Consider the following 16,827-nt stretch of genomic DNA (forward strand, 5'->3'; position numbering starts at 1 on the left):
CACCAGGAAATAGTACCTTGATGATAATTGCGACTGCACCCCATATTTTAGAAGTAATTCTAAATTTCAGTGGCTGAGATGATACAGTAAATCTCCCTCTGTACAGAATATTCAAGAAAACTTGTATTTCTTCTTACAATAAATATGAAGCCTACAACAATACCTTGGATTGGAGTGGTCACTAGCCAGCAGTAAATCATGATGAACTAACCACTAAACAGTTAGTCCTGTGGTAATTAATTATAATACTTAGAATATAGATTATGAGACCTGGATATATAATTCACGTGTGGAGAGATTAGCACAAATAAACCAAGAGGGTTTTAACAAGATAAAAACAAAATCCTGGGCGCCTGGGTGGCTCAGTTGGTTGAACGACTGCCTTCGGCTCAGGTCATGATCCCAGGGTCCTGGGATCGAGTCCCACATCGGGCTCCCTGCTCTGCGGGGAGCCTGCTTCTCCCTCTCCCACTCCCCCTGCTTGTGTTCCCTCTCTCGCTGTGTCTCTCTCTGTCAAATAAATAAATAAAATCTTTAAAAAAAAACAAAAAAAAAAACAAAAACAAAAAACAAAATCCTTACACAGACAATATATGGTGCATCCCTTCCTCTTTTCCCCAAACTTTAATAATCTCTGGAAGCATCGTCTATCTTCCCAACAAAAGAGTAGGGCATTTCCTCATCTGTCACAGCAGCCTCTGCTAAGAACCAGAAATATCCCTCAATAAGCCTCAACTTTGGGCACAGCTCCTGTCACTTTCAAATCGGTCTTGACAATGAGTGTCATATCTGGGAATCTGTGAAGGTGGAGAAGGCATCACTGACAGAAATGACATCCTAATAACCATCTCCTTCCCTCCTACAAAACTGAGATGGAGTACTGAATCTCACTGCCAATCACATGAGTGAGGAGAGCAGGACAGAGAAAGAGCATTATGTATAGTAAGAAAAACAACAGAGAAACTTCTTTGACAGTGGTTCTTACCCTCGCCTTCAAACTGGAATCACCTGAGAAGCTTTAAAGACATACTCAAGCCTGTGTCCCTTCCCTCACCCCAGTCTTTCCCTATCAAGATTATAATTCAATCTGGGATTGTGATATGGACACCAGAACCTTTTTATAAACTCACCACATGACTCCAATTTCCAGCCAGGGTTGGGAACCATTGCTTTAAGGGAAGGCAAGCTTCCTCATCCTTAGGTCAGTCTTTCAGGACCCTGGCTGGGCCCTCAATGAGCTGCAAAAGCTAATGACTTAAGAGTTAAAATAGTCCTTAACAATTACTCTCCTATATGACACAGACGATGTAATCATATTCCATCACTAGAGGGCGAAGTTTCTTCATTTTCAACATTTAATTAAGGTTTATTGCCTCAGATTAATAATTCACTCAGGTTCCTCTCTTCCTTTAAAAAGGGGGAGGGGCTTGATGATGTTTTAATGAAGGTATGAAGCCAGACTTTCATGAATGTCATTCCTTCCTATTTATAAAATCAGCATTTGAGAGGCTACTATTAAAAGAGCTCTGTGTCCTTTCATTTGCCATATGCCCCCATCTTAAAGGGTTTGTATTTTATAGGATATACTGTTTTCACAAAGTGCATGACTTTGCTGTATAGCTTATGTTACCAAACAGGAGGTAGGGCTTGATTGTAGCTAAGATCTGATTACTTTCTGTTTCAGAGAGTGAGATGATAAATGTCCCAGTTTTAAAATCATTTGATTTTTGGGGCGCCTCGGTGGTACAGTTGGTTAAGCCTCCAACTCTTGATTTTGGCTCAGGTCATGATCTCAAGGTTGTGAGATCGAGCCCCCAGTCGGGCTTCTCGCTTGGCGGGGAGTCTGCTTGAAGATTTTCCCTCTGCCACTCCCCACCCTCAAATAAATAAATCTTTTAAAAAAATCATTTGATTTTTGTATCTTGAAGTCTACATTTCTAACAAGCTCCTGGGTGATGTCAATGCTGAGGCTGCTGGTGGAGAATTACACTTCTTGTGGAGAATCCCTTGGCAGAAACGCAACTCTTCTGAAGATAGTTAAATGTGAATTCATGCTGATGAAAGTGTTTGTCTATCCACCTATCTCTCTATTCCCATGAAGACAGATCGAAAACCCAGTGGATTCCAAACTGGCTGTATATCAGAATCATTTATTTGTTTGCTTCTTAAAAATATGGTTTCTTAGTCCTAAACCCTGGAGATTATGATCAGTAGGCCTAGAGTGGGACACAGACATTTGTATTTTTAACAAGCACCCAAGAAATGTTGCTAGAGCCCTCTGCTTTTAAAAAAAAGTCACTGTTTGGGGCGCCTGGGTGGCTCAGTGGGTTGCACGTCTGCCTTCAGCTCAGGTCATAATCCCAGGGTTCTGGGATCGAGCCCCACATCGGGCTCCATGCTCTTAGGGAAGCCTGCTTCTCCCTCTCCCACTCCCCCTGCTTATGTTCCCTCTCTCTGTCAAAAAATAAATTAAAAAAAAAATTTTTTTTAAAGTCAACTGTTCTTCAGAGTTTTTACTTTACAGATAAAGAAACAGAGGCCAGAAGAGGAGCAGGGAACTTTCAAAGTTAGTGACAGCACAAACCAGGCTCTAGGTTCTCCTGACCCTACTGGATTGAGATGTTGCTGCTTGTTAGGAGTTAACATGTGTACTTGATTCTAATTCTAATGCTATGTCATTGATGGATATAGTAACTAGTTTCCAAAGATGGCCCACAATGAAACACAACTCTGGACATTCACACCCATGTATTGTCCCCTCCTGCATTCAAACTGGGCTGGCCCTGTCACTTGCTTTAACAGATAGAATGCTCTGGAAGTCATGCTGTGAAACTTCAGAGTCTGAGCCTTAAGGGGTTTTGTAGCTTCCACATTCTTCCATCATGGAACACTCCACTTTAAACCTAGACATCATTCCAGGACGAATGAAGCTCAAGCAACCACATGGAGAGGGCTACATGAATAAGAACCACGGCCCAGGTCAACATCCTCAACTGGGCTCCATCATTAACTTGCCATCTATGTGAATGTCGCTACTTATTGGATATTCTAGCCATCCACCCCAGTCAGTGGAGTTGAACTGTCTACTCAACTCTCAGAATGATACGAAATTGTCATTTCAAGCCTCAAAATTTTGGGGGTGGGTATTATACCACAAGAGATAGCTAAAAGACAGGAGAAGAAATCTCTTACCTGTTAGGCTGGAAGGAGATTCGGTCATAGCCCGTGAGTTCACATAAGTCTTTCTCAAGCTCTTGGAAAAGTTGCTGATACCCTTGAGCTTGGTCCAGAGGCACAAATGGGTGGATGTTTGCAAATTCTTTCCATGTGATAGGCTGAAGAGCAACAGGGGAGAAAACACATGCATATGTACAATTGTAATAGTAATAACAATAGTAAACTTTAATAATGATGATGATGAGTATAGCACTAGCTAGCACAAAGAGTATTTACTATGTGCCAGGCACTGTTTTAAGCACTTTAAATACATTAATTCATTAAATCTCACCACAATCTTACCAGGTAAGTACTATTACTGCCTTCATTTTATAAGTGGGTCAGAAAGGCCTAGAAAGGGAATTTACACAAAAATATAAACTTTTTCTATCTTTTCAGGAACAAAAAGTCCCTAAAATAGATTTATATCCATGAAACCCAGTGAGTTGTTTCACGTATGATTTACTTGGACTCTTATACAGCACACGTATTTATTCTCAGAACAAGACAAAAACAAAAGGAAATGGGGAAAATGCTTCCAATCACAATATAAAGTGATTTCCTTTGTCTGATGTGATTTGTCATATCAGAATAATCCTATGGAAAAAAAGGAAGAAGATAGTTTTGCTAAAATGGATCCTAGCCTAGGAGAGATACTTACCAACCACAAGAGCAGGTTACACAAATCTTCTGTTGACACAAGACATAAATGAAAACCTCCAGTCTCTACCCTTCTCGCACTGTGAATGGATTTCTAGAAAGAAGGCTTAAGGTTCTGAATTCTACTGAGCTTAACAACTACAAGTTGATAAAAGCATTGCAGGTTTAAAGGGGGGAATAGGAGTGGCATGTGGCTGGCTTAGTCAGTAGACATTTGACTCTTGGTCTCAGGGTTGTGAGTTCAAGATTTTTAAGATTACTTAAAAATAAAATCTATACTAAAACAAATAAATAGGGGATAGGAAGGCATGAATCTATAAATAGGGGATAGGAAGGCATGAATCTATAAATAGGGAATAGGAAGGCATGAATATTATATATTTAATTATTTTAATTTAAATTCAATTAATTAACATATAATATTAGTTTCAGATAATTTTACTCAAACTTAAATGATCAAGTTGCGATAAAATTGGGGTTTCTCCTAAGATTGTTGAATAGCAACATAAAGATGGGGGTGCCTGGGTAGCTCAGCTGGTTAAGCATCTGCCTTCAGTTCAGGTCATGATCTCAGGGTCCTGGGATTGAGCCCAGCATCAGGCTCCCTGCTCAGTGGGGAGCCTGCATCTCCCTTTCCCTCTGCCCTTCCCTGCCCACTCAAGCTCTCTATTTCACTCAAATAAATAAATAAAATCTTAAAAAAAAAAGAATAGCAAGGTAAATAATTATTCAGGTAGTTATTAAATCAGTCCCAGTAGCTTTCTCTAGTTATCTAATTATGTACAAGCTAGAACACTGCTCCCACTAAGTTCCCTCTTAAGAGAAGTGTCCTACTTACTGCGAGTTCAGATGAGCTGTTGAGCTTCATGGTACAGGACCCCTTTAAGAAGCATATCCAAAATGTATCACATTAGTGATTTCCTCTTGACCCTCTGATCTCCCCAAATGGCCACCCCTCCATCCCTCTTGCAGCATGTAGCTGCAAGCCAAAGAGGTGAGACCAGGGTTGGGGTTAGAGGTAAGAACAAAGACAACAATTACCAGCGGAATCATGCTGTGAACAAGGGAAATGTCTTTGTTTTCCAATTTCTTCATATATCGCACAATATTTGTTTCTGAGTGATAGCTGTGAACACAAAACACATGATTTGGGGCATTATAATGGGATAAGAGTCCATATACATCCTCCTGAAATATAAGACACACAGATCTACCTTCAAAATACAGATCAAATTGAGCCACGGGCAACATGCCAACAAAGCATCAGAGGGAAGGGCATGGAACCCCCACGAACCTCAGGGGATGCAGTAGGACAAGAAGCTTCTGTGGGCAGGAGAGGAGGTTGGGAAGAGGACTATGTTGAGTTCCTGGGTATGAACTTCAGCCTATAAACCATGCATCCAAACCTCTCTTCCTGACAAGTGGGCTTAGGGGTTACACTGCCAACGTGTATGCCAATCAGGAATGGAATCCTTATGGCGTTGGTTTATTAGTGAGCCATGGCTGAACCACAATAACCCAAGCCATATCATAGTTGGATCCAGAAGCCACTCTCTATGGGTACCTGGATGGCTAAGTCGGTTGAGCCTCCCACTCTTGGTTTTGGCTCAGGTCATGATCTCATGATGCGTCATGAGATTAAGCCCCATGTTGGGCTCCATGCTTAGTAGGAAGTCTGCTTGAGATTCTCTCCCTCTGCCCCTCCCCCAACTTGCACACTATCACTTGCTCTCTCTCTCAAATAAATAAATCTTTAAAATTTTTTAAAAAGCAGCCACTCTCTATTGTACTCCCAAGCCACAGCACATAATGCACACAACCACACAAACCTGTTGAACACTTGATGTGTGAGGAAAGAGCTAGTTCTCTTGAAAGCAGTCCCTGGAATACCTCTCCGCTCCTCGCCCATGCTTTCAGCAACCAGCTCCTGTGTGGAGAGACCACAGACTAAAGAGTGGAAAGCATGCCTGGAACTACATGTGGAGATCCAGGCTTCTGGTTGGCATGTACCCCGACAAAGCACTAGAGATCTATTACCACCGCCCAACCCCCTGGCATCTGGCATGGTGAGGTAACAGGTATCAGGAGTCATGAATTGGGCGGAGCACCATTTCTAAGTTCTACTGACCTTTGCCAGAGGAAAAGAGGAAAAATGACAATTTTTATTGCCACCCCCTCCCTGGCAAGACTTCTCCTGCATGTTCCTTGAGTAATGAAGCAAGTTACATTAAGTTATTTTATTTTTTTTTAAAGATTTTATTTATTTATTTGAGACAGAGAGAATGAGAGAGACAGAGAGCACATGAGGGGGGGGGTCAGAGGGAGAAGCAGGCTCCCTGCCGAGCAGGGAGCCCGATGCGGGACTCGATCCTGGGACTCCAGGATCATGACCTGAGCCGAAGGCAGTCGCTTAACCAACTGAGCCACCCAGGCGCCCTACATTAAGTTATTTTAAAGGGCTATCAAAAAAGTTATGATGGGGGCGCCTGGGTGGCTCAGTCAGTTAAGCATCCAACTCTTGATTTTGGCTCAGGTCATGATCTCAGGGCCATGGGATTGAGCCCTGCTTCTGGCTCCACACTCAGCGGGGAGTCTGCTTGAGATTCTCTCTTTCCCTCTCCTCTGACTCCCAACTCCATGCATGTGATTGCTCTCTCTCTCTTGAATAAATAAATATTTTAAAAAACCAGTTATGATGACAACACTCAAGTAAGTATTCTTACTTGACAGTGCTTTTATCTGTGAGAACAATTCTAATAAAATACATGTGCCAAGACCATTCAGTGGGCAAAAGGATAATCCCTTCAACAAACAATTGCTGAGAAAAGTGGATATCCAGATGTAAAAGAATGAAGTCAAACCCTTACCTTATACCATATACAAAAACTAACTCAAAGTGAACTAAGGACCTAAATTTAAAAGCCAAAAGTATAAAACTCTTAGAAGAAAACAGACACAAATCTGCATGATCTTGGATTTGGATTTTGTTTCTCAAATATGACACCAAAAGCATGAGTAACAAAAGAAAAAGTAAATAAAGTGGACTTCAATTAAAATTAAAAAACTTTTGCATATCAAAGGACACTATCAAGCATTGAGACAACCCACAGAATGGGAAAAATGTTGCATATCATATCTGATAAGGGTTTAATATCCAGAATATATAAATGCATGGCTTGTTCCTCATGATAGTACAGCCATCTAGAGCCCTCAGTGGGTGCTCCATAAATATTCCTTAAATGCATGGAACCTGTGGTTAAATTTAATGCAGAGTTCTAGAGAGAAGATGGCTTATTCACTCCTATTTATTAAGGCTTAAAAAAGAACAGTGTGGTATCTCTTTGATGATTTACAACTGTTATCTGGTACTGAAGTCCTCTTCTTAAAGAGTACATAGACGACCAGGATGGCACCGTTCAGCACACGGTCAGCACTCTGGAACCTATTTCTACCTGTATGGGAAACATTTCTTTCCATTGATTCATTCAACAGTATTTACTGAGTGCTTCCTGTGTACCAGGCCCTATAGAGTGTTGTGATTAACATCTTGCCACAGGTTTAGGTAGCTACTGACTGCTTCTCTGTCATCTTCATTCCACAGAACTATAACCTTTCCTCTCACATGGCCCTGCTAATTCGTTGCTTTAGAAACCAACTCAGTCACACTGAACTGCCCCAAGTTCACATTGTAATCTTTCTCCTCTAAGCCTTTATTGTTGCTTTTCCCAGTGTCTGGAACACCTCTGGCCCCATTTTCCTAGTTCTTCAATTGTGCCATCTTAGATTGGATAATTCCTACTCATCATTCAGAACTCAGCTTAGGACAATTTCTCTAAGTCTTGGTGAGAAGCTCCTCTTCTGTGCTCACAGAGCATCTTCAGACAACACCCAGCATAAGATATCACCTGGATTTTAATCTTGTGCATGTCTGAGTCCCCATTAGACTATAAGCTCTGTCGGGGCAGGAATCATGTCTAATTCACCACCATCTTCAGGGCCTAACATAGTACCTGCCACATATTAGGTGTTCAATAAATAAGTATTTTCCCAGAACTGACATAACCAAGACACCAATGTCACGGTTCTCCATGTTAGTGATAGTTTTAATTAAACACCATTAACAATCCTCCCACATAGCCTGGCTGTAAGGTCCTAGCTGGGGCCCCCAGCAGTGACCACCAGCTATCAGGGATGGTCAGTGGCATAATTTTAACAGCAGGCCACCCAGTGTCACCCTCGGAGCCACAAGAGGGAAAGTCATCTTTGACAACACCTCAAACAGTCATTATGAGAAATGCATCTTCTCAGTTTACTTACTGCAGATGATTCACAGCCAAAGATCCACAACAAGTCATCCAGATCTTTTTCATTGACTGTTTCATCAAGAGAAATCCCAAGCTACAGAAATGAAAATGAAAGGGAAAACATCAGCCCAACATCAAGACCAGTGGAGAAACCCCAAGAGAAGTCAAAGGGAGGAAGGTGCTGGATAAGACCCCCAGTTATGCTAAGATATCTGGGTGCCCTTGTATCCGAGTTGGCCCATGGACTAGATGAGTCTGAGACTTTACAAAGTTTAGAGTTCTAGGAGCCACTTCTGGACTCCAACAGTCTGGTGGGTCTGGTAGGTCACCAGATATACTTAACCTTAATTTATTATATCACTTATCATAGTCTTTACCTTCAACAGTCATATTGTGAAGGGTATTATGAGCAAAATATGTGCCTAAGAGTCCCATGCATGAAAACACAAAGTCTTAAGTAAAGCTAAGAATGAGTTATCCTTTATTTGAAAGTCACAATGTTCCAAGCGGGAAATGAAAATTGTTTAAAAAACATAGATTGTGCCCCAAATTCCAATACTGATTTTTTTAAGAAGAAAATTTTTACTAAGAAAAGTCAGGAAACTTTAAAGTAGTTTAAAAAGTGGAAAAGTTTTACTTAACTGTGCCATCCTCAAAGAGCCGAAAATTGATTTGCCGCTGAGTGGCCCTGTCCAAGACCTCCTTCACTGAGCAGCCACACTGAATCTTCAAAGTGTCAAAGAACAAGTCATGCTGGAGTTGATGCCCTGCTCGCTTGAGACCTAGACAAGATAGGAAAGCCACAAGTCCCTAACACAGAAATCTGCTCTGCGGCCCCTGACCTTTCACAGAGAAGTAAAGAGGTAAACTCTTTTTCTTTTTTTTTTAAGATTTTATTTATTTACTTACTTATTTTAGGAAGAACACAAGAGCGGGGGTAGAGGGAGGGACCAGCAGACTGCGCTGAGCGCAGAGCCCAACACAGGGCTCAATTGCAGGATCCTGAGATCATGACCTGAGCTGAAATCAAGAGTAGGATGCTTAACTGACTGAGCCATCCAGGGGCCCCAAGAGGTGAATTTTAACTATAGTCTGTTCCTGATTTTAGCCAGTGTTTTGATAGCTGCTTTTTTTTTTTAAAAGAAATTAAAAGTTTGTCACTATGCTATAGAATATTATGAAATAAATACATATAAAAAAAGAAAAATCACCATAATCACCATACAGAAATAATCACTGGTTACAATTTAGTGTATATTACTCTAGAATTGGGGTGTGTGTGTGTGAGAGAGAGAAAGAGAGAGATATCACATATTTCTTTACACTTTAAAAAATTTGTAATACATAAAGAACATTTTGCTTTTCTACAGATCGATATCCATGTCATTATTTTTAATGGTGGTATAATATTCAAATATATGCATGTAAAATAATTTAATCACTTATTACTGAACATTTAGGCTGTTTCTAAGATTGTGGTATTATAAACAATGTTTCAATGGATACCCTTTACATCCTTAGGTGATTATTTCCTTTAGATACATTTCTAGAAGTAGAATTTTTTATTCAAACTGTCGGCGCATTTTAAAAGCTTTTGATATGTACTGCTTACATGCCCTCATGAAAGTTATACCAACATGAGCGCCTGGGTGGCTCGGTCAGTTGAGTGTCTACCTTCAGCTCAGGGCATGATCTTAGGGTCCTGGGATCGAGTCCCACATCTGGCTATCTGCTCAGCAGGGAGTCTGCTTCTCCCTCTTACTCTCCGCCTGTGTTCTCCCTCTTTCTTTCTAATAAATAGAAAAAAATCTTTAAAAAAAATTTATACCAACATCAGCATTCTTTTTAATCTTTACCAATGTAATGGGAAAAACACTATTGTTTCAATTTACATTTCCTTAATAGTAAGGTTAAAATTTTATGTTTACTGGCCATTTATTTGTATATTTACTTCTTTTAAAATTACACTCAGGCACCTGGGGGATGTAGTCGGTTAAGCTTCTGACTCTGTTTCAGCTCAGGTTGTGATCTCAGGGTTGTGAGATTGAGCTCTGTGTCAGGCTCTGTGCTTTAAGACTCTCTCTCCCTCTCCATCTGCCCCTCCCCCTGGTTCTCTCTCTCTAAAATAAAATAAATAAATCTTAAAAAAATAAAAAAATAAAATTACACTTAATGTCTTTTGCCCATTTTTCTCTGAGTGATCATCCCTCTTGTTTATGGAGTTGGGGAGCAAGTAAGAGATCTCCATATTAAAAATTTTAACACTCAGTCTATCAGAAATGGCGAAATATTTTCTTATTTGACTTTCAATTTTGTATACAGTATTGGACATACACTGAGTTTTCTATTTTACTTACTCAGGTTTATCAGTCTTGTTATGAAGTGACTCACCTTCAGACAAAATCAAAGTGGCATTATGTACCCTCCTAGCGATATGCTCCAGCCCATGGGAACCATGGTAGATTGCAAACATGGCAGCCATGTTTGCCAAGAGAGCCTAAAACAACAAAGAACATTTAAGGAATCATGTTCAACAATGCGATGAAGACAGTTAGTGGGAAGGAGTATTATTTTGACTTGAAATGCCACAACTGAAAACAGGGACAAAAAAAGTGATCAGATTTCCTGCTTTCTCTATGATAGTGGGGGATGATTTATAACCTGCCTATCTCAGGGGCAAACACAGTATCCAAGACACCCTGGAGTCACGATACTAAACTTTCAGATTTGACCACTATAAAGGAGGACTTTCATCCATGTAATATAATCATATCACCCATAAGAGGGAAGATGGGGATGTCATTAAACATCGAGGAGCAGTATTTCATGTAGGAAGACAGCGGAGTAATAAAGGTGTCAGGGGAAAAGAAGTGAGATCCAAGAATTTTATATCAATCAAACAATTCAAGGATAAAAGCAACAAACAATTTACAAATATACAAGAACTCAGGGAACACAATTATACTGAGAACTTAAATAAAGCCCTAGAAGCTGAATTTCAGCCAGCCAATGGATGAATGAATATTGTGTGGGAAAGGACTACCAAAAATGAAAATGCAGGACACAGGGCGATAAAACCAAAATGAATTGGCAGGACATGTATTAGAGAATATCAGCACCTATTGGCTATTCCCTGTTCACAGCAAGGTCACTTTCTCAGGTAAAGATATCTCCCTTGAGGTTTCGGGATTGAGGTTTCACAAGAACATTTACAGGGAAGCGTGTGTTTTGTGTGACAGAAAATAGAAAGGAATGGCACTGGAATCTCTCAGAGATAAGGGGCACAGACAGCAATGCTTCAGTGAGGAAGTCCTGCATGGGGAACAAGAAAAGAACCCACTGTGATGGCATGTTGAGTCAAGGAAGAAGATAAAAGAAGATAGCTAGGATAAGATACTAAAACGAGTGACAATGTGGCAAAAAATGATGGAGGCCCACCTCATGCTTCTCTTCCTCTTGGTCCCATCCCTCATTTGCTTTATCACCCTAGATCCTGCCAATAAGCAATCTTCTAACCATGCAATATCATCCCTACTTCCCAGGAAACTGGTCCCAACTCAGGTCTCAGATTCCTACCCTGCCCAGCCTATTCTGTTCTCCCACTGCCACTCCCATTTTACTGGTCCAGCACCATAAACTCTGAAGTTTTCAGTCCCACTAGTGTGAATTTTCTCCTAATGTGGTCATCTTCACAGCCAATCACCACAGAGTGGGAAAGGCACCTGAGAAACACAATGCTTTTAAGTTGGCTGATATTCAATATTGGATCTATTTTGTTCGGTACACATCTTCTCAGCCATGGGACCACTGCAAAACAAGAAACAGTTCTCAAAAGATGCCAGAAAGGGATGCCTGGGTGGCTCAGTCAGTTAAGCATCTGCCTTCAGCTCAGGTCATGTTCCCAGGGTCCTGGGATTGAATCCCACATTGGGGTCCTTGCTCAGCAGGGAGCCTGCTTCTCCCTCTGCCTTGCTGCTCCCTCTATTTGTGCTCTCTCTCACTCTCTCTCTGACAAAAAAAAAAAAAAAAAAGATGCCAGAAAGTGAAGCCAACAGTCAAAGAAAATGCAGAGGAAAGGAAGAAATCTGGGGCACCTGGGTGGCTCAGTCAGTTAAGCATCTGACTCTTGATTTTGGCTCAGGTCATGATCTCAGGATTTTGAGATCAAGCCCCGAGTCAGGCTACGCACTGAGCACAGAGCCTGCTTAAGATTCCTTTTCTCCCTCTCCTCTCTTTCCCTCTCTAAAAAAAGAAGAAGCAGAAGAAGATATCTAAGAACACAGAAGTAGACTTTCTTGGACCAAAATTCCCCAAGAGAGTATAGAAGCTTTGTGGACTCTGTATAACAATTAGAAATATATACAGAAGCACTACAACACATTCCAGCTATGGAGAGGGCAAGTCAAACAATACATGACACTGTGTATCCAAATGCTTATGACTACTGCTGGGGAATAGAAACTCAGGCCTGATATTCACAGAATCCTCTGGAATCCTCTTATCACAACAACCCTGTATAAGTTGGTTCATATCCCTTTTTAATGTAGAGATGATTCTTTTCTACAAAGAGGAGACTGTATCAAGTGACTGGCCAACAAACTGATGACAAGTATAGAATCATTTTTAGAAATCTCAGAAAGGAATTAGAACTCCAAAGGAAGTTCAGAGAAATGAAGACCAAGAAAATTCAAATTTCCTGGATAACTTGGACAAACTTAATATAATTAGTATACAAATAAAGTAATAAAAAATAAGAGTAATCAAAAGCTCATGATTAAAAGTTGCTCGAAATCATTAGTTATAAGGGAAATGCATACTAAAACCACAATGAGATATCAGTTCATACTCGCTAGGATGGCTATAACTAAAAAGACAGGCAATAACAAGCACTGGTGAAAATGTGGAGAAATTACAACCCTCAAACGCTGGTAGAGGGAATACAAAATGATGAAGCCCCTTTGGAATACAGTCTGAAGTTCTTCAGAAAGTTCAATTTAGGTTACTAATATGGCCTAGTAATTCTACTTCTGGGTATATACCTAAGAGAACTGAAAACATATGACCCCATAAAATCTTGTACATGAATGTGCATAGCAGCTTTATTCAAAATACTTAAAGTGGAAACAACCCAAATATCCATCACTTGATGAATGGATAAACAAAATGTGGTATGTCCATACAATAGGATAATACTCAGCCATAAAAAAAAGGAAGTACTGATTCATACCACAATATGGATAAACCTTGAAATCAGTATACTAAGTGAAAGAAGCCAGGCACAAAAGGCCACATATTGTAAAATCCCATTTGTATGAATGTCCAGAATAGGCAAATACATATAGGAAGAAAGTAGATTAGTGGCTCCCAGGGGCTGCAGGGAGGGGAGAAGGATGGGGAGTGATTGCTTCATGGGAACAGGTTTCCTTTTGGGGTGATGAGAATGTTCAGAAATGAAATGCTAGTGATGGTTGCACAACTTCACAAAAATACTAAAAACCACTGAACTGTATACTTTAAATGAGCAAATTTTATGGGGAGTTACAGCTCACTGAAGAGTTAATGAAATGCAGATTACACCTCAACACAACTGACTTCAGAGAAAGCTAATGAAAAAATTGCTTGTGGTGGTAGAACCCAAGAAATAAGAAAACATAAAGAACAGGACGTGATGCAAGTTCAGATATCTGTGAAATATCACAAGTTTATAGAAAGAATTTTAAAAAAGAATTCAATAACACACTTTCAGAGAGCTTTGTACCACCAACAATGCAAAACTAAAACTCGATTGTGGAGCCTATTATGCTCAAGAGAAAAGGGGCAGCCATGAGAACACAGAGCAGTGGCTAAAGAAGCAGAAGGCTGGAGTTAAAGGCATATAGTGCTCAAGGAGCATCTCAAAAGATATCAGTCATCTCCTAACAAAAAAGATTAATTGCAAAAAAAAAGATTAATTGTATGCTTATAGACAATGACCCTGGAATTATGAGCAACTGCTTTATGCAACCAATTATGAAAAGAAACTCATGAAATGAAATAGACAATGGATAGCTGGAAGTTCTCCAGAATAAGAAGATAAAAATCAGAGAAGACAGGGGCACCTGGGTGGCGCAGTCGGTTAAGCGTCTGACTCTTGCTTTCAGCTCAGATCATGATGTCAGGTTCCTGGGATTGAGCACCACATCGGGTTTCACACCCAGCGTGGAATCTGCTTGGGATTCTCTCTCTTGTCTCCCTCTGCCCCTTCGCCTCCCTCACTCTTTCTCTAAGATAAATAAATAAATCTTTAAAAAAAAAAAATCAAAAGACAGAGTTGCACTATTTCCAAGGCAAGCATCACTTTAATAATTGCTGAAAAAGAGGCCTTTGTTCAGCCCAAATTCACCTGTAAAATTAATTTCAAACATTGAAGCAGAAAACTCCTTAATGCATTTATAACCAGACAGGCACCTTTTGGAAGAACATGAGCAGAAAGAGCAAGACAGGAGCAATCAGCTGCACAGGAAGGAGAAATATATAAGCAGGGAATTCAACAAATGAAGGGTAAACTATGGAAAGTAATAGCATCATGTAAAGTTCAATTTGCTGTCAACAGAGGAAAAGCTCTTGACAGCTGGCTCCTTCCTGTGATGAAAGAAAGAGCTCTTGGCTAAAAAGAAGCAGCCACCTTTTTGAGGCAACAAATAAGACAAGAAAACCTAGTGAGGAAACTAGTCCAAAGACCACCGGCTAGAGAACCAAATATAAGAAGACCTTATCATCTACTGCCCCTGGAGAGTCTAAAACCTGGTGGTGGTGCTTTGAACCAGTGCCCTGAGAGAAAAAAAGCACCATATTGCCCACTGAGGTGTTGGTAAGATCTCTTTCTCTTACCCTGAATGGAGAAGATGGACCTAGAATGGATTGGATGCTCAGGAAGAGTCCTCCACCTAAGCCTAGAAACTTGGTCTCAAACACTCCTTCCTCTGACCTGAGCCCTGGGCAACTTCCAGAATCGTCAGGAACTTAGGAAGCTCCTCCTCTTTTAGTCCATCCTTTCACGAATGCCTGTCCTGAGTCCCCAGTAAGAGTATCCCACAACCACCACCAACGGGTCAATCTTGGTCACCCCCTCAAGCACAGTCACATTGCCTCCCTCACCACATTCCTAGAGGGCTTCCATTTCAACCTTAAGAGAAGGTGCCCAATCACCCACCACCCATAATGGACCTGGCCCGATGGCCAAGAATGCTAGAAACACTGACGTATGCAGTATATCCATACACAGAGCTCCAGGAAAATGCATCGTATTTTGGTTCTGACAAGACCACAGGGCTTCTCTATCAATAAGATGACACCACTTCTGATGTACACACTGGTCAGTAGGTGGTGAACGAATGAATTAACAATCGAGTGAATGCATGAGCAGCTCATTTCTGTAGATTATAAAGGGTTTAGTGGGCAAAGCAGGCATGTGACCTACCTGAGCTGTACAGATGTTGCTAGTAGCCTTGTCTCTCCGGATGTGCTGTTCCCTGGTTTGAAGAGCAAGACGGTACACTTCTTTCCCAGTGGCATCTCTGGCCCAAGAATAAAACATCTAGTTAACATATATGATCATAGCACCAAGGGTGGTCACAAAGGGACCTGTTTCTTTCCTTCCCAGATTGAAGGGAACCCAGAAATATATTTGGCTGCAAGGCCATAAAGAAACAATTCTTAAGCCATCCTGTTCTAAATAGGACTACTAATTTTTAGTATATACTTTGAGGGAAGAACTGAGATATACACAGAAAGACCAGCAATCTTGAAAGGAAACTTCCCTGGAATTACCCAGACTAATATAATGATGGTGAATGAGGATTCAATTTAAAATTAAACTTAGGGAAGATTAAATTTCACTGTGAGCATCTTGGCAGACACAGAAAAAAGGGAAATATCTGACAAAGGAGTCAACTTCTGCCCTGGAATCTAAAGCAACTGTACTGCTACAAAGAAAAAGAATGTGTTGAATCAATAAATTGTACACCTGAAATTAGTATTGCACTGTATGTTAACTGGAATTTAAGAACTTAAAAAAAGAATGTTAATAATCTTACCACTTGTCTCTAAGAAAAATTTTCCTTCTTTCCTAATACAATTGAGAATTTGGATAGGGGGCCCTGGGTGGTGCAGTGGGTTAAGCAACAGACTCCTGGTTTTAGCTCAGGTCATGATCTTAGGGTCGTGGGATCAAGCCCTGAGTAGGGCTCCTCACTCAGAGTGGGAGTCTGCTTGAGATTCTCTCTCCCTCTCCTTCTGTCCCTCCCACTCGTGCTCTCTCTCTCTCAAATAAATAAATCTTTAAAAAACAAAAAAAGAATTTGGGGACACTTGGGTGGCTCAGTCGTTAAGCCTCTGCCTTCGGCTCAGTCATGATCCCAGAGTCCTGGGATCGAGGCCCGAGTCAGGCTCCTTGCTCAGTGGAGAGCCTGCTTCTCCCTCTGCTTGCCACTCCCCCTGCTTGTGCTCACTCACTCTCTCTGACAAATAAATAAATAAATCTTAAAAATAAATTAATTAAAAAATTTAAAAATTAAAAAAAGAAAAGATTCAACAGTCTTATCCTTTATTTCATCAAACTCTGGGTCCATTTTTTCAGTAAGATAAGAAGTTCAATATAAAAATCAGC

The 16,827-nt window shown here is 40.6% G+C and overlaps 1 protein-coding gene across 2 annotated transcripts in view; it reads right to left on the reverse strand.

Annotated features, from left to right (window-relative positions):
- Positions 1 to 16,827, reverse strand: part of GLDC (glycine decarboxylase) — a 99,164-nt gene that overhangs the window by 43,424 nt on the left and 38,913 nt on the right. For both annotated transcript variants that reach the window (XM_064578948.1, XM_045882399.3), the window contains exons 8-15: positions 15,640 to 15,736; positions 10,572 to 10,677; positions 8,823 to 8,962; positions 8,194 to 8,274; positions 5,706 to 5,803; positions 4,918 to 5,002; positions 4,715 to 4,756; positions 3,193 to 3,335 (exon numbers count right to left, since the gene is read on the reverse strand). In XM_064578948.1, the coding sequence (XP_064435018.1) occupies positions 3,193 to 3,335; positions 4,715 to 4,756; positions 4,918 to 5,002; positions 5,706 to 5,803; positions 8,194 to 8,274; positions 8,823 to 8,962; positions 10,572 to 10,677; positions 15,640 to 15,736 (792 nt within the window). The remainder of the gene's footprint in view (positions 1 to 3,192; positions 3,336 to 4,714; positions 4,757 to 4,917; positions 5,003 to 5,705; positions 5,804 to 8,193; positions 8,275 to 8,822; positions 8,963 to 10,571; positions 10,678 to 15,639; positions 15,737 to 16,827) is intronic.

The sequence above is a fragment of the Mirounga angustirostris genome, unplaced genomic scaffold (assembly GCF_029215605.1).
Source record: "Mirounga angustirostris isolate CCGP_5_RB_7025 unplaced genomic scaffold, mMirAng1.0.hap1 SCAF_15, whole genome shotgun sequence".
Classification (NCBI taxonomy): Eukaryota; Metazoa; Chordata; class Mammalia; order Carnivora; family Phocidae; genus Mirounga; species Mirounga angustirostris.